Source organism: Perna viridis, chromosome 11 (genome assembly GCF_037379345.1).
Source record: "Perna viridis isolate PV_CMFRI_1.1 ecotype Kerala chromosome 11, ASM3737934v1, whole genome shotgun sequence".
NCBI classification, from domain to species: domain Eukaryota; kingdom Metazoa; phylum Mollusca; class Bivalvia; order Mytilida; family Mytilidae; genus Perna; species Perna viridis.
Genome location: NC_142455.1, coordinates 5,296,072 through 5,324,062, shown reverse-complemented (window position 1 = coordinate 5,324,062; position 27,991 = coordinate 5,296,072). Strand labels below are relative to the sequence as shown.

Sequence of the window (27,991 nt, the reverse complement as noted above, 5' to 3'; positions counted from 1 at the left end):
GGATCTGGTCTATTTCAACTAGCTGTAAAATAAGAGTTGAAGTGATACCAATCAAATGCCTTTAGACACACTTGCGTCTAAATATATTAGATCTCATATCCTTGTTTATATTGAAACACATATGATATTACTATTAAATACCAATATTTACACGTTTAGTGACAGACATACTACGATCCCCAGCGCCTATAGTTGACATATATCAAAATGAATAATAAAACGTAACTTTGAGCATATCATCTTTAAGATCTTGTCAAATGAATATAATTTAACCAGTGTGACATGGTACTCATCATATTTGGAATTCTTGAGATATGAGGTTTGAGAAAATTCTGTTTATACATGTGCACATTGTAACGCAGTTAATAACTTAACTGTCATTCCTCACAGGTGGATTATAAGAGGGACACATAAACCTGAATCTAACCGACAAGCGTCATATAATACTAACTTGAAGATACTTTATGGAAGGGGTTTGCTGCACCATCTCTATTTCGATTGGGTAAGTTCGGGATGGCAGAGCGTTATTTTATCGACATATTTTTGTCAAGGATTGGTTCCTGTGAAAAGTCATTTTTTTAGGTTGTTGTATGTCCTAAATTTTGACATTGCAGCCACATGGGTTTTTCGTTTTTCTTAGCTTATATTTAGTAGTTTTTCCTTTACAACATTCAGAAAGGCTTTTTTCAATTTAGACAAGATCGCTACTTATCTGGTAGTTTTCTGACAAGTTACATTTAGCGGTTTTTTTTTGTTTTTTTTTGCGATTCTTTTTATCTAATGAGAAGATCTTTTTCGGTTTAGAGTATGTGTCTCGTCATGTGACACCGTGATTTCACGAGAGTGGGTCCTCGTCTACCTAATGCATGGAGATTCGTCATTAACACATCAGTGGGTTCAGTACTAAAAGCAAAATATCTGTTTGTATAATAAAATTGATGAAAAATGACAAATGTCAAGTTTTGCAGGATAAAAATGTTGAGAAAAGCATAAAATTGAAGATTTTGCATTGTGATGCAGCGTTTCAATTTCCGGGAAGTAAACAATAAAATGCAGATAGGCCTTCGGATTTCAATACGTTATACATCGGAAATTCCGTATTTTGATAACTTTCAACCATAATCGTACCATGTTCATTTGACGTCTGAGTTTCATATCAAGTCAGCCAGTTTCTCAAGACAGATATGAAAGTGGTGCTATTTGCCAACTGCCAGAAAAGTTATTATTGCCCTTAAATGTATTTCGTTTGTTAACTTGTAGCTTTTGTATTCCCATATTCCTGACGCCAAGTCTGTAACTGGCACTTCAGTATTGAAATCAAGTTTTTTCCAAGACCGGAAAACTGAAAACTGAGACCTTTTTCTTTCTGCAATAAAAATAATGTCATCTGCATACAATAAAATGCTCAGTTGTTCATCAGATAGTTTTGATTTGAAGATTCAGATTTTTTTATATCAAGAGCGAGATCGTTAATAAAAATAACAAACAATAAAGCAGCAAGGCAATCGAAACGCCTCAACCTTTCATGTAATACAAAAGAAAAACGTCGTATGCTCTAGGCGGAAAAATCTGTCCGTAAGTCGTCTGATCCGATTCTATTGTTTGTTTGTTTGTTGGGGTTTAACGTCCGAGCAGCAATATTTCAGCTATATTCAGACGATGAACATGAAATGGATGATAAAATGAACATGAAATGAAAAAAAAAAAAGGATGGGACACAAGGACAATAGGGTCGACAAATTTTGATTGCCACTGGAAAAAGGAGGGATGGGTAAGGTCGGGCAATTTAGCCTCCTGTGGCGGAGCGCAAAGGTTCCTACTCCTATCGAATACCACAGCAGGATTCTTTAATGTGCGAGGAACGTGGCATCTTTCCCAACACGGTGCACCACTATGGTTTGCGGTCAGGTTTTCCGTATTATAGCCTGACAACCCCAGCATGCAACACGCCAGGGGTACCCCATTCCACCACCTGGGGCACACATCCCAGTTGCTCTGTGGGCAGAGCGCCTAGCCCCCGGCTAGGTTTCTGAGCACTATTTAGTCGCCTTTATACGACAAGCTTAGCGCTGCTGCAGGCCTATTCTTTTAACACCCGGACCTGCACGGGGCGATCCGATTCTAAAATGATAGTATGACTGGTTGAATTTTTTACCATTACTTTTATTCACAACTCGTCGCTTCGCGCCAAAATTCTTGGAAGAGTAATTGTTCTTTATTTCTAGTGATATTTTAACTAACGTTTTTGGCGCTGCCTGGTGGATTGAACTAATTTGAATCGTATATGACTACAATGCCGGCAATTTTTTCTAGAAGTTCTTGTATCTGCATCCGAGATTATTTTAGTGTTGCGGAAATAGCTGAGTAATTCCGATTTTGGTGCAAGGCTTTGTTTTTTATTTTAAACATATGTTATTCATAAATTATGAACAGGATTGGATAGAAGGCTAGGCCTATATATATCCTTGGACGGCCTCTTCCACTGAATATGACGGTTTGCATTTAGCAGTCGAAGCAAACGGAATCTTACATTCGGGACGGATTGCCTTAAATGTAAATTGTTCTAAAAATGTGTCGTTCTGAAAAGAAAACAGTTTCTCCAAACGCAAAATATACTCAGATGCAGTTTCATTTGATTGCTGAATGGCTTTAGCAGCATCTTGCCAAAGTCCACTTTTTTCTATTCTTGTATAGAATCGTTCCGGAAACTTTTGGGATACTTTGTCTTTATTTTTCCTATCTTCATCTTTTAATAGCATATACTACGCTAACACATCATTGTCTATGAAGGAATCGAAATCACTGGTTGCTTGGATTTCATCCCACTTGGCAAAATCGCACATGTGTTCATATCTTGAAATCCAAGTTTCAGTTTTCGACGTTTCACACACTCTAAAATTTTCCAGTCTAGGTAACTCCATATTTGGTTGTTTATAGGCAACTAGTTACATGTAGCAGTACTCGTTGGCATCAGGTTCGGTTGGTAACCGGGAGTCGGCGGATCTTCCCAATTAAATTGGAGGATTACACAGTCTTTATTCGTATACATGTAGTCTATAGACAGTTTCTCAGATCAATGACACCAAAAAAGATTAACAGGGGATTAAAGAACATTTGCGTGACCAAAGTAAATTACAAATAAATAAATGTCAATCAATAAATATAGATACTATAGATACGAAGAAAATCCTAAACAATGTCCAGCACTTAAAGTTCAATAAAATTCTGTTTCCACTAAAAACGTCCATCGGGGTCCGGCTGTCCGTTTTCTCTTGGTTATATCCACATGACCAAAAGTGAATAATACAAAGAGAAATTGAAATTACCAGTAAGTACAGTCAAACCTATATTAAGCGATAAACATTTAGTGCAGTCTGCATGCTTAAAATAATATGTATATTACGACCACCTGTCTTAAGTGACCATAATTTTGCTTGCCAATGGAAAGCCATTTAAGTGTCAGTCCCTGTAAGAATCAGGCAGTAGATGAAACATAGTATGAAAAAACCATCATTTTGATAGTGTAATTTGACTATTTGCACCATACGAATAAAGGAAAACAGACAAGATTCCTTGTCATGCTGGACCATTGAGTTACAATTTCAATGAAATGCACATTTCAAGGGCAGATAACTCTGTTAAAAATATCATTTTTCTAAGATTTCAATGAAAAATTTCTGAGCAAAGCCAGTGATGCAGAGATCAAATAATGGTCTTTTCAAATAGAGAAATTGTCCTCGAGTGATATTACAATGTCAGATTGGTGGGTGTTTCCCATTTTGCCGAATCTTACGCTTAATTTTGAAGTTTACTGTACATAGAAGTCAATGAGAAAATGTAGACGACCGTGAAATATTTTTGAACTTCGTGCACAACGTAGCGCCCCCTATCCCGATAAAATGGCTTGATGCCACAATCATCGCCTGTTTCGAAAGATTCTCTCTATTGTCTGTTTTTGGGATAAATTCTGTCTGAAAATCATAATGTCACCATCAATCCAATACATTGGGACCAAGACCTTATAAATTGGTACTACCCTCCTTGCAATCCTGATTTGTCTGATTTGGCATTTTGAAATTTACTTAGTGAGTAATGGGACCACAACACTTGAAAATTAATTGAAGTCTTAGAAAATTTTTAGCTGTTTATGATATCAAAACTCAAAGATTTGATTGGGGTTACCTCCATAGATTATTCTTAGACTTAAGTACATGTATGTTTTTTTTTTAAGTTTTGTGGCGCTGTGCTCTGGTATCATATAACTATTTTAATACTTTGTTTTGTTTTAAGTTTTGCGTTCTGGAATGTTCCCCCATTTTTGGTTAAAGAACGTCTATATTGTTTTACTTTAATTTTTTTCATTCCTTTTTAAAATTTAGATCCCATCATAGATACTCTCTTTCCATTTGCCATAATAAATCAGTGGGAAAGTTTGAACCCTTATTTTGTCGGAAAGTTGTGTCAATTTCGAGCAAAATCTGGACAAAAACAAGCAATTAATAGCCTGGATCCCCCCTTTTTTTAAACCAATCCTTACAAAAACTCTGAATCCAACCCTAAACTAATGACTCCTAATTTAATAGGATAAAGTACAGTTACAAATCTAATTAAATCACAATGTATCAATGACTGTCAGAAAAGGGATCCTCTTAATATGCTCGATAAGGCTGATTGATTATAAGTTATGGATAACACAGTATTAATACTCGAGCGGCCCTTCCTTATTCCAGTCAACGGACCCCTGCATAATTAAACGAAATCTTGGGTAATGTTCAATGGGAACTACAATTGTTGTCGGAGCTCCGTCTATGGTGTCGCTTCTTTACTTTAATCCAATGGAAGCCTGTAAAATAAATGACATCAAACAAATAAGAATATGCCATAGTTGTGTATATTTGTTGAAAAAATGTCTAAAAACGAACCAATTTTACAAGTTAAATTTATATCGCAAAGTTACCACAATACTAGAAACATTGAAAAGATGAGTATAGATACAAAAAAAGGTTGGTTTAAGAAATATTCGCTAAATTGTTTGTATTTATGCATTGTATTCAATAATCAGTTTCACTTATAATTGTAAATGTGTTGTATGTGTATTTTACATATACATGAGGGAAAAAATTAAACAATGCGCTATCCAATTGTCTCATAATAATACATGTTATAATTAGGGCTGTCAAAATCATCTGAAATAACCGGTTAGCCGTAAGAATATTTGATCGGTTAACCGGTAGAATTTGTTAGCAAGGAAATTTGCCATATCGTTTTCTATTTGGTTTAATAAATAAATACTCTTATCATTGTATATATGTATGAAAATGCTCGCCCCTCAACAACGCGTAATGGTAATTAATCCAATAGAACCACATCAACTATCGCATTTGTAATGATTTCAGATTGCGATGATGAAAATATTCATGTCCTTGGCGAGTTCACAAATTCGTTCATTGACAACTGTGTTGTCTTTTCCGGGGTCTGTGTAATTCAACTTAGATAATTTAACGTATTGCTTGTCACGCCTATGTATGCTAGTTCTAAACCATTTATTTTGCAGTTTACGCTTTTTTTCATCTGCACTTCTCCTATAATAAGACCAAGCTATAGACAGATACATGTAAGTACTATGGTCATTAAAGAGTGCAAAACAGTGTTACAATTCAGATCAGACGCAAATGATATATTGAGCAAATGAACGGTAAATTGGCGAAGACGTAGAACACCCATTTCGACAACCAAGCCGTAAAATCGATTTTGAGAACTATGTCAATGGGCGTCACCTGGAGTGAAAACATAACTTTATGATTGGTAAATTCGGCCACTTCGACAACGGCCGCCATACAATAAACATTCATTTTAATAAAGTTATATTTTTTTTAACTTGGTTTTCATTCCAGCCTATTACATCACACCATAAACAGAACATCACGTGATCTTATTATTTAATCCAAGATCACAAATGGTAGAGAACAAGTGATTCCTGTACTACGATCTACATATCAGGAAATCAAAGAAGTGCCAAACAGGCGGCCACAACAACTTACTTCATCAAAACAAGATGTCAAACAGCCCAGGAGACCCAGGATCCACTTAACCAATTACTGGAAGAAATAACATTCACTGGACCACCAACAGCAGTCTAGACAAATTAGTCAACCTTCTCCTGTGGAGTCAGAATCAAGTGACTAATTCTAATATCCAAGTCATTAATATGGCACATATTCTTCTACAACAATTTTATGACGAGACCACCCAAGTCCCCTCACTGTATTGGACCATGTTTGAAAATTATATACAAATAAATGGTCATGATAAACCGGCTGCAGCAGCCTCTTTTCCATTTCACATTCAAGGTCAGGCATTAACCTGATACCATTCGTTGCCTGAGGGAACGAAAAAGGACATTGATCTTTTAAAAGCCTCATTTTAAAGAGAGATTTAAACAAAGAAATACCAACACTGAGCTGCATAGGTTGCAGCAATATCTACATGAGACTGGGATACAATATTTAACACGTGTCCAAAACTTCCAAAATGGAGTGCAAAATATGAGTAAAGAAACAATTATAGGTTTAACAGTTCATGGATTGCAGCACAATATTAAAGCTTTTGTTGTGGGAAAAGATGCCAAAACCATGAACCAGCTTAGACAAGCTATACAGTAAGCAACAAGTGTTGTTGAGTGTACACCAGCAACACCTGTACCAGTAAATACGACCGTTCAGCATCAAGAAGCACAAAGTACATGTACGAACAATACCTCCAATGCTACTTCTATAGTTTTCCTTTCCTCGTTTGTCTACCCCGGACTTTTTGTGAACAACTCGGCGGGTGTTTCTAGATAAGCAGAGGACGCTTACCCTACCGGTGCACCTGGTCCATGCTCCTAATTTTTAAGGGGAGTATTTATGATAAGGAAAACAAGTCATCATCCCTTTTTGTACATAATATGCATTTTTTCTTTATTATTTCGTTTGATGTTTGAGTCCGAGTTGCTCATTTACTTTTGTTTCTTTGTATGTATGATTTTACTTACTTTATGTTCTTTGTTGTGTATGTCTGTTTTCCATGTCTGGTCTTTGTCCCTGGAATACATTCTTTTGATTACCGCTATAACCTTGGTTCCCTTGATTACTTTTTCTATTAATGATTTATATTCTTCCATTGTAGAAGGTATCCGATCTGCATTTAAAGAAGAGGTGATGGCATTTTCACATGAAAAAAAGGGACAGCACCAGTCAAGGGGTCAGGACAGGTCAAGGCAGCAATCACAATCAAAGTGCATCTACTGTGGTAAGACACATGTAAGGGATAGGAGAAAATGAGCTGCATTCAATGTTGAATGTCGTCATTGTGACAAGTTAGGTCATTACAAAGAGGTATGCTGGCAAAAATCAAAATTGACTAGTCAGAAAAAGGCAAAGGACAAAACAGGCTAAAATTACAAATCCGTTGAACAAAGAAATCATCTCAAATTCAAATCATGTTTTACAAATCACAGCATTAAGGGGCAATTCAGTACACATCGTTGTCAAAATGTTAAGGCATTAGTTGATACAGAAGCGAGCATCAGTTGTTGTTCCCTCAATCTTCTCGAATCTTTAAATTTTGACCTCTCACAAATAAAACAATGCCAAGTTCAAGATGCTGTAGGTGTAGGAGGTGAACATCAGTCAATCATAGGTCTCATACTTTTGTCTTTCAACACAGGACACATGTCATTAATATACAAGTTTCATGTTTTTCCAAAAATGCAACAGTGTCTGATTCTTGGATTTGAAACAAAACACAGAACACACATTGATTGCCCAACACATACTTTACACATCCCAGAACCAGACAGTGAAGAAATTCCAACCACACACTGTATTGCATTAGACAGTGGCTTAGCAAGAACAAACAGACACATGAAAATCAAACCAACGCATCAAGTTGATATACCAATTAAAGTGTCGCATACCAAGAATACCATTGCACTGCTAGCACTTTTACAAAAATCTACCAACACAATCACTCGCAGGCGCAAAATGCTTAGTCAAACTAGATGAAACTGGTGACTCAAGCATCAGGATCATGAATCCAACAAAGAAAACCATACATTTACCAGAAAATGTAGTCGTTGTATCAGTCTGTCAACTTGAATCCAATTCAATCACACCATTAAAAGACACACCAAATGATGAAAACCAACACACTACATGTACCATGAATCATACAGAAGATCAACCATGTTTAGATTTTGACTTGAGCCACTCAGACTTAACAGAAGAAGAAAAAACATTGCTTCTATCATTTTTACACAAAAACGGAAATGCATTTGCAAAAGATGTAAGTGAATTAGGTTTAACTGTAAGTGAATTAGGTTTAACTGATCTATACAAACACACAATAGATACAGGAGAAGCAACACCAATCAGAAAAGGATTTTACAGACAATCACCAACAGTCTTAGATGCAATCAACAAACAGCTAGAAAAAAATGCTAAAACATGACATGATTGAAAAGTCAAACAGTGAGTTGGCAGCACCAGTGGTAATGTGCAAAAAGAAAAATGGTGAACTTAGGTTTTGCTGTGATTTTCGTGCACTGAACGAAGTTATAAAGGCAATTTTTTTCCACTGCCACGCATTGAAGATGCGCTAGACTCCCTAGGGCGTTCGCAGGCTCAGATATTCAGTACACTGGATCTGTTGTTAGGCTATTGGCAATGTCCATTAGATCCAGCTACTGCACAAAAATCAGCCTTTGTTACACCTAGTGGGGTAAACCAATGAAAACATCGACAATTTGGTTTAGCAGCAGCACCATCATTTCAACACCTGCTGACATAAGTGTTACATCGTCTGAACTAACAAATTACACTAGTCTATATTGATAACATTTTGTTGTTCAGTAAGACATTTGAGGACCATTTAAACACTTACAACTGGTTTTTGATACATGGATAGCAGCAAACCTTGCACTCAATTCAAGCAAATATCAGTTCGCTCGCAAAATGTCATTTACTTGGGCCATAAAAAATAAAAGCAAGGTGTCGAAGTTCATCATGAAAACATTAAAGCAGTAAAATCTTTTCCAGTTCCAAAAAATGAAAAGGACATAAAAAGCTTTCTGGGTGTATGTGGTTATTACAGGCGGTTTGTCAAATGTTTCAGCAAAATTGCAAGTCCACTTACAAACTTAACAAAAGAAAGTGTTACATTTCAATGAACAGAGCTATATCAGTCGGCATTTGACACATCAAAACATGCACTTACATCGGCACCAATACAAGCATACCCAGACATGTCCAAAGACTTCATTCTCACCACAGATGCAAACGGCATAGCCGTTGGCTATTACCTTTCACAGTTACATGAACACATACAAGAAAAAGTCATAGCTTATGGTGGTCGAATTATGACAGAAGCTGAAAACAAATGGTCAGCTGGTGAGCATGAATGTTTAGCAATCCTAGAAGGAATAAAACACTACCATGTATATTTAACATGCAAACATTTCAGAGTTTACACTGATCACAGAGCACTCAAATTTCTTAACAACATTAAACAAAGTTCTGGTCGTTTGGCTAGATGGTCAGTTCTGTTACAAGGGTACAATATGGAAATTTTGTACAGAGAGGGCAAAAGCAATGTAGTTGCTGACGGTCTCTCAAGGCGTAGCTATCCTGAGACAGTCTCTCAAGGCATAGCTATCCTGAGACACGAGAGGTTGATGTTACTGAGCCAGAGGATAGCGTACCCACTGTCAACTCCATGAACAGTACAGACAATGCTGCACTTGAAGTGACATTTCTTTACCATGAACCAACAGTTACAAAACCAACAATTTCAGAAGTCACAGTTTCAGACATTATACCAGTTGACATAGGCAAACTACAAAGAGAATGTCCAGACTTTTGTCATTTGTACACATGCTTTAAATAACAAGACTTGCCAGATGATGAAAAAATTGCACGCAAAATCACAATTGAAGCAAATCAGTACATCATGCAAGATGGAGTCCTGTACCACCAATATGAACCAAGGTACGACGGAAAACAAAAACATGACAGATTAAACAACTTGCATTACCACGCACACTTCGAAATGATCTTATGAAAGCATACCATGATCAAGGACACTTTGGAATTGATCGCATATACAGGTCAATACAGCAAAAATACTTCTTCCCAAGCATGTATCAAGCTGTAGCAGATTACTGTAAGGCTTGTGATCCATGTCAAAAAACAAAGTACCCACCACACTCAAATAGAGTTCCAATGACACCAATGCCAATCACAGACACCTTTTCAAGATGGCACATGGACTTGATTGGTCCATTAAAAAAGAGAGACAAAACAAGGTCATCGCTTTATATTGTATCATAGTAGAATCATTCAGTAAATGGGTTGAAGCTCATCCTGTTAGATCTGACACCGCTGAAGAAATTGCTACAGTCATGTACAAAGAAATCTTTACACGCTATGGAAGTCAACACTAGTTGCACTGATAGAGGACAAGGGTTCATGAGCAAACTTGTGGCAGCAGTTAACCACATTTTCAATGTCAAACATAGTTTCACAAGCTAATACCATCCACAAACAAACTCCATAGCAGAACGCACAATCAAAACCATCATACAATGCTTACGAACTGTAGTAGATGAGTCACAATCCAACTGACCTGAGTTATTACCAGGAGTACTCATGGCATTTCGTATGACACCATCAGCATCATCACAATTTTCACCATATCTTGTTTTTGGAAAAAGAAATTAACATATTTTTGACGTAAACCTCATTCCACGAGAAGATACAAACAAAAATTTGAAAAAAAACACATTGACAACATTCTCAACAATTTGAAAATTGCCAAAACAATTGCAACTGAAAACTTTGCCAGTGCACAACAACAACAGAAACAACATTATGACAAAAACACAGGAGTTTCAGACTAAAATCAATTACAGAGTGCTTCTTTACACTCCAAGAGTTCCAGTAGGGCACTCATCGAAACTATTCAAAAAACAAGATGGACCATTTTACATTGTTGACAAGGGTTCAAATTACACTTACAAACTTCGAAGGTGTGGTACAAACAAAGAAATCAAAGAGTTTAATCAATGCCAATAGACTCAAACATTACCATGATCCAGATCACAGACAAAATTTAAATGCACCAGGACCAGACTTCCCACGTCCAGAATTAACTAGACCAGTACAACCAAACATACCACAGCAACTACACAATAATGAAAACATATACAAAAATGAAAACACAATGAGCCAGAGGTTCAAATGGATGACAGGGAATATCCCATAGAAAAAATCCTTCGTTCAAAAATGGTCAATGGTAAAACGGAGTACCTCATCAAATGGAAAGGTTATACGGGTTCATCATTGCAACCTGCAGAAAACTTCGAATGTGTGGTACAAACAAAGAAATCAAGAGTTTAATCAAAGCCAATAGACTCAAACATTACCATGATCCAGATCACGGACGAAATTTAAATGCACCAGGACCAGACGTCCAACGTCCAGAATTACCTAGACCAGTACAACCAAACATACCACAGCATAGAAAAAAAAATCCTTCGTTCAAAAACGGTCAATGGTAAAAAGGAGTACCTCATCAAATGGAAAGGTTCATCATTGCAACCTGCAGAAAAGTTTTCAGAGGATACAATTACACATTACAATGAAATGTAGAAAACGAAAACGCCCCCATAGAAATCCCTGCTTTAGAAAATAAGTCAAACACACAAGGCAAAATAAATGGAATAGTGAAAGCTTCATATTGTCATTTATAGGAATACAATTTACTCCTTACATTACACATTACCATTTTTCATTTTACATGTCTATTGTTATAGTTTTACATTTCACACTACAGTGTTGTGCATTTCACTTTCAAGTATTCTACATTAAAGCATTTTATATTTAACAATTGCAAACAACTTCACTTCATTTTTGATTGCTCCTCTATGCCTGATTTGATCTACAAGTTAGATGTGAGATTGTAAGGCACTTCGTATGTACTCTTCTTACATTTTACTCTTCTATGATTTGTAGTGTAATGTTTGTCAAAATTATGAGCTCATTCTCATGGTACATATTGCTATTAGGGAATGGATCCTCCCTTAAACGATAAACACTGCCATCTTAAAATTTCTTCATCTTTGTTTTCAATAGGAGTACTAAGATTTGCCTGCCTTCTCATGATAACAAGTATAGTCGAGGGTATGTCAACAGACAGAGCTTACAACGTATTAACTATGGAGTGTTCTTTACCATACAAACTAAACTACTACCCAGCTGTGCATATTGGCCTCATACCTTTAAAATACCCTTACCAAGAAAACAGGGACATGAAGTATTTAAACAGTGTGATATTTACATAGAAATGGTTTGATCTTGAATTAAGTAGTGTCACGGTTATCAGCGATAAGGACATAAGTATCAACAAATTTAAACCAAACAGTGGACATGGTACATAACATGTTAAAGTATACAGATGTAACAATTAAATTTGACACTGAATCTAGAACCGGTCGTGGACTGTTTGATTTTATAGGATCCATTTCAAAATCTCTATTCGGCACAGCAACCGTAGATGATGTCAACCGACTGGCTAAACACATAAACATTTTGATACATAAGAACAATGCTTTTGCAAAAGACCTTATACATCATGATGAATTATTGTCCTCATTTATGGAAAAAAACAAATGAAAGGTTTGACAATGTAATCAAAGGTATTGAAAACAACTATGAAGGTATTAAGAATATTACAAAATAAGCAGCTAAATTTGTTGCCCATTTCGAACGAGTTAACATGAAACTGTCAAACTTTCTGATTAAGCAAATGAATGAAATAACAGAAATTAACAAATATTTAGAAGAACTAAAGTGGGCAATACACGAATTAATTAAGGGAAAATTGTCACTATTTTTGTTAAGGCCACATGTTCTAAAAAGGACTTTACAACATATTCAAAATATTTTGAATTCTAAGTACAAGGGATTTTTTTCTAGCAAGCACAGATCCATCTTTTTACTATGCACATGCAAACATCTTATATGCACGACATCACAACTTTTTTCATCAGTATCAAATTTCCTATATCAACCTTTTTAACACCTCTTACATTATACAAAATACATACATACCCTGAACCTATAAACATTTCAAGCAATCATGCCACACAGCTTTTAAATCTTCCACAATTCTTGATAATTTCATCAGACAACAGACAATTTGCAGAGCTCACAAGCAACTATGTTGAACCTTGTGAAGGATTAGAAACATTACTTTGCAAAAATTAAATTCCGATTTTATCATCAGTTGCACCCACTTGTTCAATTGCATTATTATACAATGACAAACAAAAAATACATTCAGAAAGATTCATTACAAATACAATACAATCTGATATACAAGAATTAACCTCGGACATGTTATTGGTTTATCAAACAAAAACTATTTCATTTGATTGTCCCTCAGGACACAAAATAAACAAGGGAAGTGCATTTTGCCTTGTATATGTTCCGTGTTTATGCTCTGTCAAAACAGATTTATTGTTTATTCCTGCTGGAAAAGGTCAGAATCACACAGATAAAATAACTTGTACACCCTGTAAACCTTGCGTTAATACAACACTTTTTTTTCATCAAACACTTACAATTCCATTTTAGGAGATACAACTCTTACACAGCCAGTAGACATCTCACTTCCAAACATTCAATTATACAACCACTCATATTCATCCATGCTGGCACAAGACGGTAAATTGCATTTGAGTTTAAAAAGAATTGCCACAGCAGTAAAGCAAGACAGAAAAGTATTTACATCTTTGTCAGAGCCTCTGTTAGAAGGTGACATAGATGTTAATGACTCGTGGCCAAGTCTAGATGGCATCTCTTCAATTGCTGCTCTAGGCTTGTCACTTTTAGTAAGTGTCATTCTGTTTAACAAAGTTAGAGCACTAACAGCTGCACGAGTCTTACCGCAAAAAGTACCATCAACATGCTTTTGTTACTCCTCAAACACCACCAACATTTCATTACAAGTTTTCACCACTGACAACCACAGAAGGCATTCAATTTTCATTCACATCACACATCTATCAATGGTCTTCCATCACAATATCAGCTTTTACAATTATTGCATTTTAGGTGTCACTCATTTTATATACAATTTTGCACCAAACATTGTACCAGTTGTTTTAGAGATCAGTAATGGTATACGCTGTATAACTGTTCCACTTATAGATCTACCTTTATGTCCAGAACACTGGGAAATATCAAATCCACACAATATTTCTAACATGAGAATCTCGGGCATCATCACCAGATTACACATTCAATTGTCAGGCCTCAACATTATAAATACACACACCAGACACACCTTACATGTACCTGATCTAATTTCAATAATCCTATCAAAGCTAGATCCTTATAACACATGATCAGGTCACCATTTACTTGTATATTAATAGTGGTTAACAAATTTTTCCAAGTAGTTAAATAAAAAATTTACAAACCACCCACATAGCTAGGGAGATCTTTTACAGACTTACCTCTTTGGCTAAAGTTCTCAATATAATAAACATTGTATGCTTTGGGCATGGTCTTCTGCCTCTTCGTGTGACTTGCCATCTGATGGTATCAGATGCAAGTGTTGTTTTGAGCAGCCATTTTACTATTTATTTGACAATTAGCTTTGTTCTTTGCGGACAAAGAAACCTTAATAAGGGGAGTATTTGTGATAGGGAAAACAAGTCATCATCCCTTCTTGTACATAATATGCATTTTTTCTTTATTATTTCGTTTGATGTTTTTCATGTTTGTACATTGTAATGTCCAGAGGACGTTTACCTTACCGGTGCTCCCAGTCTTTAGTGGAGTCCGAGTTGCTCATCTGCTTTTGTTACTTTGTATGTATGATTTTAGTTACTTTATGTTCTTTGTTGTGTATGTCTGTTTTGCATGTCTGGCTTTTGTCCCTAGATTTGATTACCGCTATAACCTTGGTTCCCTTGATTACTCTTCCAACCAGTCACCTAAACTTAATATTGTTTCACAAGTATTTTAATAAACATATAAACATATAGTTAAAAGAAACATAATGCTGTAGTGCCAACATGTTTTAAGTATGTACATATCTTACCTAACACAAAATATATATCAAGACTTGATAATTAACTGTATAATTAAGGCTATACAAAATCTGGGATAAGATTATAGCACATTCAGATTAAGAACGGCGTTCTAGCACTTAACATAGATGGATTAGGTGAAATGAAATGGCTTTTCACATATTGTTCATAGAGGTTCAATAAGGGGTTTAATATATTTGCCTTTTGTGTATATAGCTATTTTCCTTCAATGGGCCTCACCTGGAGTGAAAACATAACTTTATGTTTGGTAAACTCAGCCACACAATAAACATCTACTTTAATAAAGTTGTATGGTTTGAACTTTGTTTTCATTCCAGGTTAAAGTAAATTTTTATATTACAATTTGAATATTTCATAGTTTAATATTAGAAATTTATATGTATTAGTATAAATTACATTTTGATACTTATTTTTAAGTGTTTTAACTTGCAGTTAATTAGCGCAACTTATCTGAATAGAATATCTTTATTAGCACATGACAATTAGTTATTTGTGTTTGTGTATGTATATTTTAACATTTACTTATGTATATTTAGTTCTATAATAATCTATTGAATCATTGTTTCAATTACTTTGCAATACTTACTATGGTTCATGTGCATTTATTGGCAACACGTTAAAGCTTTGGTTTTAAGATATATTGTAGGAGTTATCTCCCCTTGAATTTTTTTTTTTGTAAACAGCGGCAAAGTTGCATTTCATTTATAGCCATGAATTCAGTCGTAAATAGGCATTTAAATGTAAAATTAAGCAAATAAGCTGTACTTATGTAATACTTCAGCAGCTAAATACCAGCATAGTTTATTAAGCGTAACTTGAATGTCAATTATGCTGCACACTTTGCATTTCATTTACTGACTTTTTCCTTAGATCACAACGCGTTGTATATATGTTTTGTAGTTATTATTTCATTTTAATGACAGTTCCAATTTAATGTTTATCTAGAAATGTCAATCATTATTGTTTACATTTTGGTTTCTATGGCAACCATGTAGTTAATTTAGTAAAAGAAGCCCCAATGTTTTTATAATTCACAATATTTGTCTAATTACATTATATGAGCTTAATTCCCCCACTTTATCAAAATATGAGTTAAATTTCCCATTGTTTCATTTATGCATAAATGTTAGCTATTAAACTATTATAAGGCATTATCATATTGTTTCGATTCGCTTTTATACCGGCCACGTGGACAACGGCCGCCATACAATAAACATCCGTTTTAATAAAGTTATATTGTTTTAACTTGGTTTTCATTCCAGCCTATTACAACACCCTTAAAAACATCACATCACATGATCTTACTATTAAACCCAAGATCACAAATGTAACGATGAAATAACGATTCGCGACCAACCGCGCAGAAAAAAACAAAGTAGGAGAGTAATGATCTGTAAACTGCCGGACATGAGAGTAAAAGAATATTGTGTCTGTTCAATTCGTTTCAGGTTCAGAGGTCACGTTTATTTCTTTAAAAACTAAATATGCACGCATTACTCTTCATTTGATAAACTTGATTTAAAGGACATCATTGTATAAAATTGCTTTTAAGCGACTGCAAACTAGCATGTGCAAATTTGCCGTAACGGTTGTTCCCACCATTTTCTGCCCTTGTTAGAACACTAACAATAACGTTACGTCATAGACGTCTATTCATGACCTGTTGCACTAAACGTAGTATGAAAATATTGGTCCTTGACACAAGGTGGTAAAGTGATATATGCCCTCACCCTTATATTTTGTTGTACGACGTCGAGACACTGATGTCGGGCCTTTTGTCTATCGCTGAGGTCGTAATATCTGTCAGCTGTGGTAACACGGTGTGCCATGTGTTTGGCCAGAGCTATCTGCTGCTCTCGGGTAGCATCTGCCTCGCGGTGAATGGTAATGACAAGCTTTCTGTTTTTCCCGGCGGTCAGACGAGGGAGTCGCTGCCCGAGGTCACGACTATGCCTCTCCCATTCCCTTCGGATGATCTTTGCCATAGCCTAAAATCAAACAGTTTAAAACAATATATCTGACCCCGGGTCGCGTACGTTAACCAATTAATACCGTCTTCCATCACATCATACAAGTAATGTTGTATCACCACATTTTTTATAGTACCAGTCCATATAAAATTCAAACACTGCTTATAGTAGAGGTGATTCATGGTGTAGAAACAAACCCTCCAAACAAATGATGTTTATTCAGTCTACGTATGCTATATTCTGTGTTCAGATCTGTAATTCTGAGAAAACAGAAAACAACTGAGAGAATAAAAAAAACAACAAAGACTGTCAGACTTACCGAAGGTTGAATAAAACCACCACTTCTTGACGTAAATAGCCACTGAGATGACACCTTTGGGCCGCGACATTTATCACGGTACCGCTTGAGGTCCTGCAAAAGTGCCCCCGAGACCCTAATGTAGCATTTTTGCCCTGTCCGGGCCTCCTTGTGGTCATATACCTTGAAAAGATAATGTACAATTACAAAGCATTTCTTTTTCATTCGTTTTTCGTTTTGCTTGTTTTTGTTTGTTTTATTACATGTAATTTTATAAACCAAGCCATCAGCGTGATGTAAAAATGTATGTACATGTGTCATAGTGTGCTTTGATTTGTTTCAAGTTATCGTGGAAGGAAATAGCAAGTGGTCTTAAACATTTTTTGTATACATGTAAGTTGTTGTAAGAAAACCTCAGAACTAGACAGACGGCGGCTTAAATGGACGGACCGGACGTTTCTATCCCCTCAGTGGCAGATCGAGAAGGGGAGCATGGGGTTGGCACCCCTTTTAATGGAAAAATTTTCATGTGTAAAATTGACAAAAAATGGCAAACAATGTTCCTCCTTTTTTGAGGAACCTTGGTTGGACCCCTCCTTTTTCAAAATGTCAGGATCAAGCCCTGCACCCTTCTTTTAACAAATAAAGAATCTTGTACGATAAAACCTTCATTTCCCTTTCTTTGTCGTATCTACTTTGAAATTTATGAGGTGTCCTTACTTTAGCTTAGAGAGTCTATCTATTTCTTTGAAAGTACAATGTAGAAGCTTACTAGTTATCATTAATGTATATCCTTATTATTGATATAATTGATCGTATCATCTATAAATAAAGTCCAAATATTGATACCCGTATTGACTGAATATAGCTGCTCGGATTTTAAACCCCAACAATCAATCAATCAATACCCGTATATGGGCCTTAACAGCTGCGTACAGATTTTAATTGTTGAAGTGATTCTGGTGTTTCATACAGTGCTTGTCGAGACGAAAGGATTTTCTAAGTTTTAAAAGTAATATCTTCTTTTTCTCACCTTTACGACTATATATTATTTTTCGCACTTTTAAGACCACGTGGTCTTTCTTTTAGCCGTTTGAAAATTCCGTACCTAACTCAAGAATTTTAGAACATTTACAAATTATAGGGGTAATTTTCATGTAAAAGTAGAAGAAAAACCAAACAACTCCAGAAACAAGAAGGATAACCGCATACACACTTGGATAAGGTATCTAAAACAACCGACCCTTGTCATAGAAATTGGAATCTTATACTCTTTGGTGTCTAAAATTTTTCCGCACAATTATTATATTATTTCACGTGTTCCAGGACAAGACCTCGTTTAGTAGTTGGGCATGTCTGCATGTACATTTTGTTGCTACCAGTGTAGGTCATGGTGATAAATTAATAGTAAACCACGGCTGAAAAGTAACAGGAATTATTATTACATGAAAAATGTTCCAGAACATACTACAAAATGGGATCAATTCAATATCCTCATCGTTATACTTGCAACTCACTTCAAATTCAAAATTACCATCTATCTGAGGTTTAGTGAACTCCAGGTCTTTAGTTCTAATATGGGCTACGTCACCCGATCTTTTTGCATTATATAGAATCAACTGAAGGCACAGTGCTGCTCGGACATTCAGGATCTCCCATTCCTTCAATGTCCGTCCGTCTGCTTCCTTCAATAGGGAGCTAGCTCCAGGGGGTCGAGGACCGTACAGATACTTCGCCACCATCCAAGCTTTGATGTCTAGTCCACTTTCTCTTCTGGCTCGTCTAAAAATATTTCCCTCATTTACATACAAAATTAATATGTTAAAAATGGAATTTTTATGAAAAATCTACCTAAGAGGATTGTTTACTTGATTTATTTGCTTATTTGAAACTGTTATACTGCCCTTTATTTTCGACGTATTTCACAAACATGTGGCTAATATTCCCTTTTGACTAGAACAATACATTATACCGGGAGATATACAAAGATCATGCTGTCCGTGCGTCCTTCCACCCATTCGTTTGTCCCCAGTTCTCATTCGAAACTACCCTCAAACCGCTGAATTGAAATTGATAAATCTAACTTATAATTTCTATCACATGATGCCACTGTGAACCTTTTATTTTGTTTTTCCATCTGAATGACATGGGATTTTCTATATAGTTTCTAGGGAGGAAGGGTGGGTATCACCAAGGGATCTTTGCTTTCATTTTTGTAGTAATTCCTATGACCTCAATAAGTGATCGTTTCCAGTCATTGACCAATATGATATTGGTAATATAGCGTTTGAGGGGTTGTATAAACTTATAATTATACTGTGAAACCTGTCTAAACCGAACTCTTTTTAGGATGATTTGTTCTGTTAAGACAGTTGTGCGGTGTACACAAGACTCAAACGTATTGAAACTCAAATGAAAAGATCCCATTAGATTCTGGTTTATAGGTTTCCAGTTTTTCCAGGGTTCTGTATACACAGGATTCCGGTTGCACCAGGGTTCTGTTTAGACAAGTTTCACAACACAATGTTCAATTTTTTCATAGAAATATAAAATGCACTCACTGTATTTTGTCTCTCTGGATGTCGTATTTCAAAGTCTGTTTCGTTGTCTTCAACTTCTGTCGCAGTGTCAGTATGTCTGTACAATCTAACTGGAGGTGCTCTAACCAGTTCCTACACCCCGACAACCATCTCATGTAATTAATCAGGCTCCCCAAATACCGATTGAGCGTAATAGGCCGTTTTTCTTTCCATTTGAGGTTCTGTTCGATGAACCCTCCTTCCTTCCCAACAGAATTTAGTGAAAGAATAGCTCTCCTGTTAAGTTTTCCCTTGAGGAAAAACCTGATACCACAAAGGTTATGATCAATCGTAGTTGGTTGTATGGCCCCGTTATCTCTTCCTGTCATGCTCCTCCTACAAAAAGAGGATTTGCGATTGAAAACACAGAACGAATTGAATGGTGGCATGTAATATACTGCTACAAAAAGTAAAACTATAAAAAGTTTACTGACCTGCATGATATTATGTTCCTTTAAGTTTAATTCAATGGCTGCATCTGTTATTTACTAAATTTTTTTTATCAACTACATTTACTTGTATTCATTAAAGCTCTCCTGTAAAGCAACTGAGGCTGATCGGCTGTGCTTCCTACGTGTATTTTTTCCACCACGTCTGTCCACCTGTAATAGAGTAACGCAATTCTGTTTAGATTTTTCTGTGCAAGTTAAGGGCTCAAACAAAAAAGTCTAGCTTATGAAACCAGATTCAGATTAGTCCAAATTTCCTCTGATCCTGCAACCGTCTCCCCTTCTATATTTGGATATTGATATACCGGGTTGGGGTATCCAAAGAAAAAGAGGAACAAGTGTTGCAGGGTCCGAGGAAATTCGGACTAGACACTGGTGTATGGGTTCAGTTAGTATACATCCTATGTCATTTTTCTACATACGTGTATTGTCTGTAACAGTTGTACGTGTTATGTCAGTTAAAAAAACAAGCAATAATAGCTTACACTGTAAATGCATTTTTTGAAAGAGACAGATTCAAGAACCATTACTTTATAGTTCAATCTGTGATATACTAGTACATTGCTGACATAATGTGCAAGGAATTAAACATTCATATTGGAATGAATCGCGATGTAACTACTTCATGTTCAATGTGTTTTTGAAGCTTCAATACAGTACATGTTATACATGAATGTAGTACGAAATTGGTTTGTAATAGAAATATCACAACTTATTTGACATGTAATTACAACTGAGACTGAAGTAGAATTTTAAAAAGGTTATTTATCATCTAAGTTTAATTTCATATGATATAAATACGACGATACTATTCACAATCTAATCAAAATTGAATCTCTCAATTGCTACCCGCTTATTGGTATCACATGATAGTTTGATAGTTTTCGTAAAATCATAAGGAGATCAATGATTCTAAACTGTCATACGCACGTGTAAGATTTTATATAAACACAGAAACATACAGAAATATTTGTTAATAAAATTTGGAATGACTTTTCAGTCTATCAAAGGTTCGATAGCACATGTCGATGGGAATTTCCAATAGTTACAATTTGGCGTCCGTGATACAAATCAGATTAAAAGTTGTTACTTACGGTTTCCATGGAAAGTGAATTGTTCTACCATAATCCTACCTTCTTTGGACTTTGTTTTGTCACACCTTCCTTGTTTACTATTATCGTTGACGATTCGTCGCCGGATTCAGCGTCAACATCAGATTCAATCTCGTCGGCATCGTCAGTGATTGTGCTGTGTTCTTCGTTGACATTAAAACGCTTCATTTCACAGCCATACATATTTTCAGTTCTGTCACCATTCGCATTTAGTTCATAGTCGTCCGCGAGGTAAGAAGTCGAATTTCTCTTCTTGGTTTTTGAATAAGACTTGTACACTGTAAAAATAATCACAGAATCGACAACCCTGTATTTCAAATGTTCGAAAAGCTAATTGTAATAACCCTCAAATACAAAAAGAATCCTTATATGGGCGGCGCCTTAATTATCGAATCCTTATTTTTGCAGTACTTACTTGTTCACTCTGTCCCGTCATTTATTTGAAACCCGTAGTTCTCTCGACAAAACCCTTGGCACTAAAGGAATTAAAAACCCTACCAGTGCACCCGGTCCGTGTTCACATTTTTAGTGGAGTCCTGATTGATCATAAACTTTTTTTTGTACCGTATGTATTATTTCGGATTATTACGTATTTTATGTTGTTGGTGTCTATTAAATTTTTAATTGTCTTGTCGTTTTCATTGGACTATGTTCTTCCTGAATCAGTGTCTCTCTTTCAGTTTGTTTGTTTCGTTTCGGTTTTTTAACTTTGGTCACAGAAAAGAAACGGAAAGAAATAAAACACACACAAACAAACAGTATATTTAAAATGTCGTACAAAAACACAACTTGATTAGAATAAGAGGAACATATTCAATGGGGACATGTTAAACATTTTATTATATAGACAGCAGTGTTATATCGAATGTTCCCTGTGTAATAAATTCGGTAATGTCACCCCGCACTTTCTCCCCCAATAGGTGACAACTTCGGTATCAATCAGCCAATCACAGAATTTAAAATTCATGTGGAAAATGTCGATAAGTTATGGAGAAAATCTATATAACAAATAGGATAATCAATTTGTTATTGTGAATAAACAAAATATGATAACGTGCCAAGAACGTATTACGATTTAACTCGTGCGCGGAACAAGTTCCACCTACTCGTTAAATCAAGGCGTTCTTCGGCAATCGTGATCATATTTTGGTTATTCACTCTTTCCAATCAATTGTCCTATTACTATTTAACATGTAAACCCTTTATTGAATTCTAACTTTGACTGTAACTTAACAGAGACTTCTTATTACTGATAAAAATCATGTAATAAAGTCGTAGAAGAACGTACAAATTGTTAAATCCTTACAATTTTTTTCCGAGGTCAAAAGAGCCAAACTCCAAAAAGACGACTTTTCTTCATTTTTGGTACGATTTCATTTTTTAAAAATTGGATTCAGAGTTCGACATGCTGCTGTCCCGCAGAGCTATTTATTTTATCTGGGTTTGGTCCATAAGGCAGGCCGAGAATTAAGTAGTAACGATATACTGAAGTTCATAGTAATCTGGTTTCTTAAAATTCTATCACGCAATATATTTCAAGTCATATTTTCATGACAACACCGCATATGAATAACAACTCCTATGACACAGTAACATGGTTTTTAACATGCTAATGTGGCTTTCAACAAATATATACCAAGTCAGAATCGTCAATTAATGAGACGCTTGTTGGTATCAAAGGTTGTCAGTAATGACGCAATATCTATTTATTGACGGTAAAACCTTGGGAATCAAGTTTTGGATGTTGGTTAAGATCGCCACTTAATATACATGCAGTACATTTATTCCATACAGATGTTAAATCGACTGGTGATCCGACAGGAAGTCAAGTCGATTTAAAATTTCCTGATTTGTAGGGGAAGTGATACTATGCATTTCGCGACAATTTTTTTTATGAATAATACATGTGAAAAACTGAGCAAATTATACTCTCTTGCCCAATACGCCCTCCATTTCAAAGATTATGTGATAAAAAATACGAAAGTTTCATTAAATTCTATTTAGCAGTTTCGCAGGAGTTGGGACCCCCCCCCCTAATCGACTATGACATATTGTCCATGTTTTGTATCAAGAAACCATCCAAAAAATCACTCAGTTGGAAATAAGAAGTAAGAGGTGTACAATGGCAACACGTGATAAAGACTTTGTGAAAGTTCGATAAAATTATTTTCTGTCATTTTCAACGACTAGGGATTAGAAGATTACCCCCCCCCCCGTTTAGTCGACCAAAGTCAATGGTTTTGCATTAGGACCCCCCCCCCAACAACAAAAAATGGCAAAATATGAGACACGTGCGCAAGTAATGGCATGGAAGTGTAACTGCCATTCATTGATACACACAAAAAAAGTTCATTTGTAACGTAGCTTTTACTCGACAATTCAAACCGGCCGAGTACACAAGAGTAGTATAAATTAACAAGTACGTATTTACATGTACAACTTACTTATAAATAGGAGAATGATTTAAATTGTAAAAGTCAAACCTATTACCCTACAATTCACACATTATTTAGTTGGGAATACCCACAATTCCTTCAATGGCATTTTATATGATTTTGTATATCTCAGACAAACACCATTTGGACCAACTTTCACAAAAAGAAAACATTAAATTGGGTTTTTACATTGAATCTAAAGATTGTTTGAAATATGATGTTTAAGAAAACGAAAGCAAATTAATTTCGAAATTTTTTTCGGTCTGTGACGATCAACAACGGGAGGCTTGCGGCCTAGAAAAAGGCATATTCACAAGCAAGTCTACGTGTAAGGCACTTGGCAGGACATTTCACCAAGAAACTAAATAAAGCCACTCAATTGTGTTTGTGAATTCATATTCCGATCGATTGATTCACGTGGAACTAGAAATTCTCTGTGTGAGCAAGCACATATAAAGGATACCCCGGCTTCAAATGTAGTTTAATCAGTACTGTCAACTTTCTCAGTTTGCATTCCCTCGATAGTAGCAATATTCCTTCATGAACATATAAATGTTAAATCAATATTCCAATAAATATTCATCAAAATCTCTTGCATGGTTAAGGAGGAGTTGCGCTTACGAGGTAATTCTTAATTTTGATTACCTCCCTTTGGAACTATATCACTTCGTGCACATCAACGCATGTCGCAAAATCTTCCAATAATGGTTAAGAAGGAATGCTTTTGAAGGTTTAGGACGATGCAGAAAAGGTGTACATGCACTTCGTCTAAATCGAATCATCACCGGTATAATCACGCGGTAATGGAAGACAAAGGTTTGGCTCGCTGTAAAACCTAGGTCTCAGTATCGTATTAATATTCCCATAGACTTCTATAGTGAAGTGCATATTTTTAGGATTTTTAAAAAAAATATGTAAATTGATTCAATAAAACTTTCACTTATGTAGCATTTCTAAGGACATGTGAAAAAATAATTTCCGCAAAGAAAATAGGGCGAGTCCGCGAAGATCGGACAGAAAAGTAGTCTCAAACTATAAATAGCCATTTTCCCTACTTTCACTTTCGTTTTGCACTCACCAAACCAACCTTTTCAGTGGAACATTTTTATGATATTATGTTAGATTTTGTTTTAAAAAAGTTCTTCATATTACAGTGTGATGTTTGCTCTATTTTATAAGTCATTGTTCATATCTTTTGACAAAATATTAGTTTGTAGAGAGGCAAAACGAAAATGCACTATATTTTTATAGCATCCATGTTTTGACGTACACCTGCTCAGGGATATGCAATGCGATACTGGTACCTATTAGTTTAAGCCACCATTTTGTTTGAAATGCACGTGCCAAATCAGGACCATTAGGGTACCATCTTTTCCAATGATGTAGTATCTATTTTGTCTGATTTAATTTCAAATTGGATTCGACTTGATTATGGATCGGATTAGTGTTCGGTTATTTTGTTGTTGCCTTTTTTTTTGTCTAAATCGAAGTGATTATTACCGAAACGAAGAAAAGTGTTAAATAAATATAAAAGTCTAATAAGATAAACATGTAACGCTGTTACATTTTCCCAGTGTATTCAAATTTGCCTTGAGACTGGTAAAAACATGTAATAGAAGTCCTAGTCGTAGGTGGCTTTCTTTACTTTTTGTTGCTCGCCGATTTTGATCGGCGAGCATTATAAAGCACGCACTGTGGGGCATCTAATTTTGTTTATCATGATCTTAATTATACAACCCCACCACCTCCCCGCCCCTTATCTGCACATATCTTGATGCATACACGGGCAGTATGAAAAGGGTAACAATTCTGTATTATAATCCTCGGGTTTTTCTAAGAGGAGACCTACCAGGTACAAGTCAAGAGAGAACTAATGTTACTAAGTTAACCGTTTTAGTGTTGAGGTTTTTCTCTTCACAATAAAACTTGTTCATAAGAAGCGACCGCGTCTGGATCTGATTTTTCTTCTAAAATTCCTTGCATTGGTTTGTATTTGTGCTAATTTTAAAGTTCTTTTTTTTAAATGTATAGCAAGGGTTCTCGAAAAAAAAAAAACAACTAAATATTATAGTACTTACAAATCAGTAATAAATTGTAAAATTTCACATGATGCAATTTTATCGTGTCAATGTATAGCCATCGCATAATTGTACAAGTAATATATTTACCGGGTTGTTTCCTCATCTTTGTCTTTTGCTCTTGATTCAGTAAATTAATTTTCTGTCAAATTCAGAGTATTGAATAGATGCAACGCTTACACTTACATTTAACCTAGTTTTTCGACCAATCAGAGTTCGATAAGTGAATCATCACGTAGCCGAATAAGCAGACAGACATCACGTGATTGCTATGATTAGAAAATTATGACAATGTAATGTTTCAGAAAAATCTTTCTACTTTGTCAACAAAATAAATACCGTTTATCCATTTCAGAAATTCAGTCTGCACTTCATTGTGTTTGAACGTATGTAAGAACCTACTAATCTTCTGAATCCCTTGTTGGAGAGGCGCTACAACGGAGATGTTACACATTTATAGGAGTTACTAAACTGAAACTTAAAACACTCGTAAAGTTGCATTCTGAAAAATATATGAAAGTCTTATTTATGGTCCTGAAAGACTATGCACCACATACTATACTATAGAGTAGTGCTTTGTCTAAGGAAATCTAAGTAAGTATTCCGTTTTATCTCCTATGATCGAGCCGTGGCTGCAATCGCATCGCACACATGTAGCTAGGGCAGCCACCGCATTACGACGGGCCCCGAGAACAAATCGTCCTCCCTCGGAAACTAGTGGGATAACCATTGCACTGTGATAGTCCCGAGTCGCAATGCCTGAATTATACTATAGTAAAGGCATATTGCATCCATATGCTGCATCTTTTGATGCGAACGTACTGAAAAAAATAATCAGAAAATATGTCTATCTAATGTTGAATATTTAATCAGATAAATTCGTTATTCAACTTTGTATTACTAAGTTTGAACATAAAAGGGTGCACATATATTTTTTTACTGTTTTAAACCTCATTATTTTGTAAATCTTTGAACCCACCACTGGCATCGTCTGTTTTGTAAAACAATATGTCTAGAAAAATATTCATAGAACTTACTTGGCTGAAATAGATGATGCGTACAGCGGGTTGGACCCCTCTATTTAAAAAAAGAAGATATTGCAAATTTTTGGCAAAATTAAGCAAACATAGCCTGGAATTCTGTTTTCTTAAAGTACTGGTAAAGTAGAGTTCACGTTCGTTCCTAACCAGGTAAGTGAATCATTGGTACGTATTGTTATTGTATGTCTCTGGCCAAGCAAGTGAATCATTGGTAGAGGAGTTTCTGGCCAGGCAAGTGTATCATTGGTGTATTAGTTTTCTGGTATGTGTCTGGTTAGGCATTGCTACGGTAGTGTTTATTGTATGCTTCTGGTCAGGCAAGTGAAGCATTGATGTGTACGATTTCTTGTACAGTATGTGTCTAGCTAGCCAAATGAAGCAGTGGTACGGTAGTGTGCGTGTATGTTTCTGGCCAGGCAAGTGAAACATTGATACTGCAGCCTTTATTGTATGGCTCTGGCCAGGCAAGTGAAACATTGCTACTGCAGCCTTTATTGTATGGCTCTGGCCAGGCAAGTGAAGCATTGCTACTGCAGTGTTTATTGTATGGCTCTGGCCAAGTAAGTGAAGCATTGTTACAGTAGTTTTGCTGTATCTGTCTGGCCAGGTAAGCGAAGCATTGTTACAGTAGTTTTGCTGTATCTGTCTGGCCAGGCAAGCGAAGCATTGTTACAGTAGTTTTGCTGTATCTGTCTGGCCAGGCAAGTGAAGCATTGTTACAGTAGTTTTGCTGTATCTGTCTGGCCAGGCAAGTGAAGCATTGCTACTGCAATGTTTATTGTATGGCTCTGGCCAGGCAAGTGAAGCATTGCTACCGTATTGTTTATTGTATGATTCTTGCCAGGCAATTGAATCATTGGTACAATAACTATC

The 27,991-nt window shown here is 35.8% G+C and overlaps 1 protein-coding gene and 3 pseudogenes across 2 annotated transcripts; 3 read left to right on the top strand and 1 right to left on the bottom strand.

Moving 5' to 3' along the window:
- Positions 1-185: 185 nt before the first annotated feature.
- Positions 186-16,402, top strand: LOC148602696 (uncharacterized; annotated as a pseudogene). The gene is made up of 3 exons (XR_015916572.1): positions 186-502; positions 7,168-7,290; positions 13,674-16,402. The product of XR_015916572.1 is annotated as an uncharacterized LOC148602696 (transcript).
- On the bottom strand, positions 4,558-26,264 carry LOC148602695 (uncharacterized). Its single transcript, XM_088552619.1, has 8 exons — positions 26,169-26,264; positions 21,587-21,843; positions 20,521-20,606; positions 19,987-20,340; positions 18,943-19,207; positions 17,447-17,608; positions 16,888-17,145; positions 4,558-4,843 (listed from the first exon to the last, which is right to left on the bottom strand). The coding sequence occupies exons 1-8, from the start codon at positions 26,182-26,184 to the stop codon at positions 4,823-4,825; spliced, it is 1,419 nt and encodes a 472-aa protein (XP_088408745.1). The 5' UTR covers positions 26,185-26,264; the 3' UTR covers positions 4,558-4,822.
- On the top strand, positions 5,924-6,842 carry LOC148602698 (uncharacterized; annotated as a pseudogene).
- LOC148602697 (uncharacterized) lies at positions 12,148-13,116 on the top strand (annotated as a pseudogene).
- Positions 26,265-27,991: the final 1,727 nt, after the last annotated feature.

Excerpts from the sequence above, each read along its gene's own strand:
- LOC148602695 (XM_088552619.1), bottom strand. Across the intron at positions 20,607-21,586 it reads CAAAACAAAGTCCAAAGAAG|GTGGACAGACGTGGTGGAAA; the intron begins GTAGGATTATGG and ends ACTCTATTACAG. Across the intron at positions 4,844-16,887 it reads TCGTACAACAAAATATAAGG|GCTTCCATTGGATTAAAGTA; the intron begins GTGAGGGCATAT and ends TTTATTTTACAG.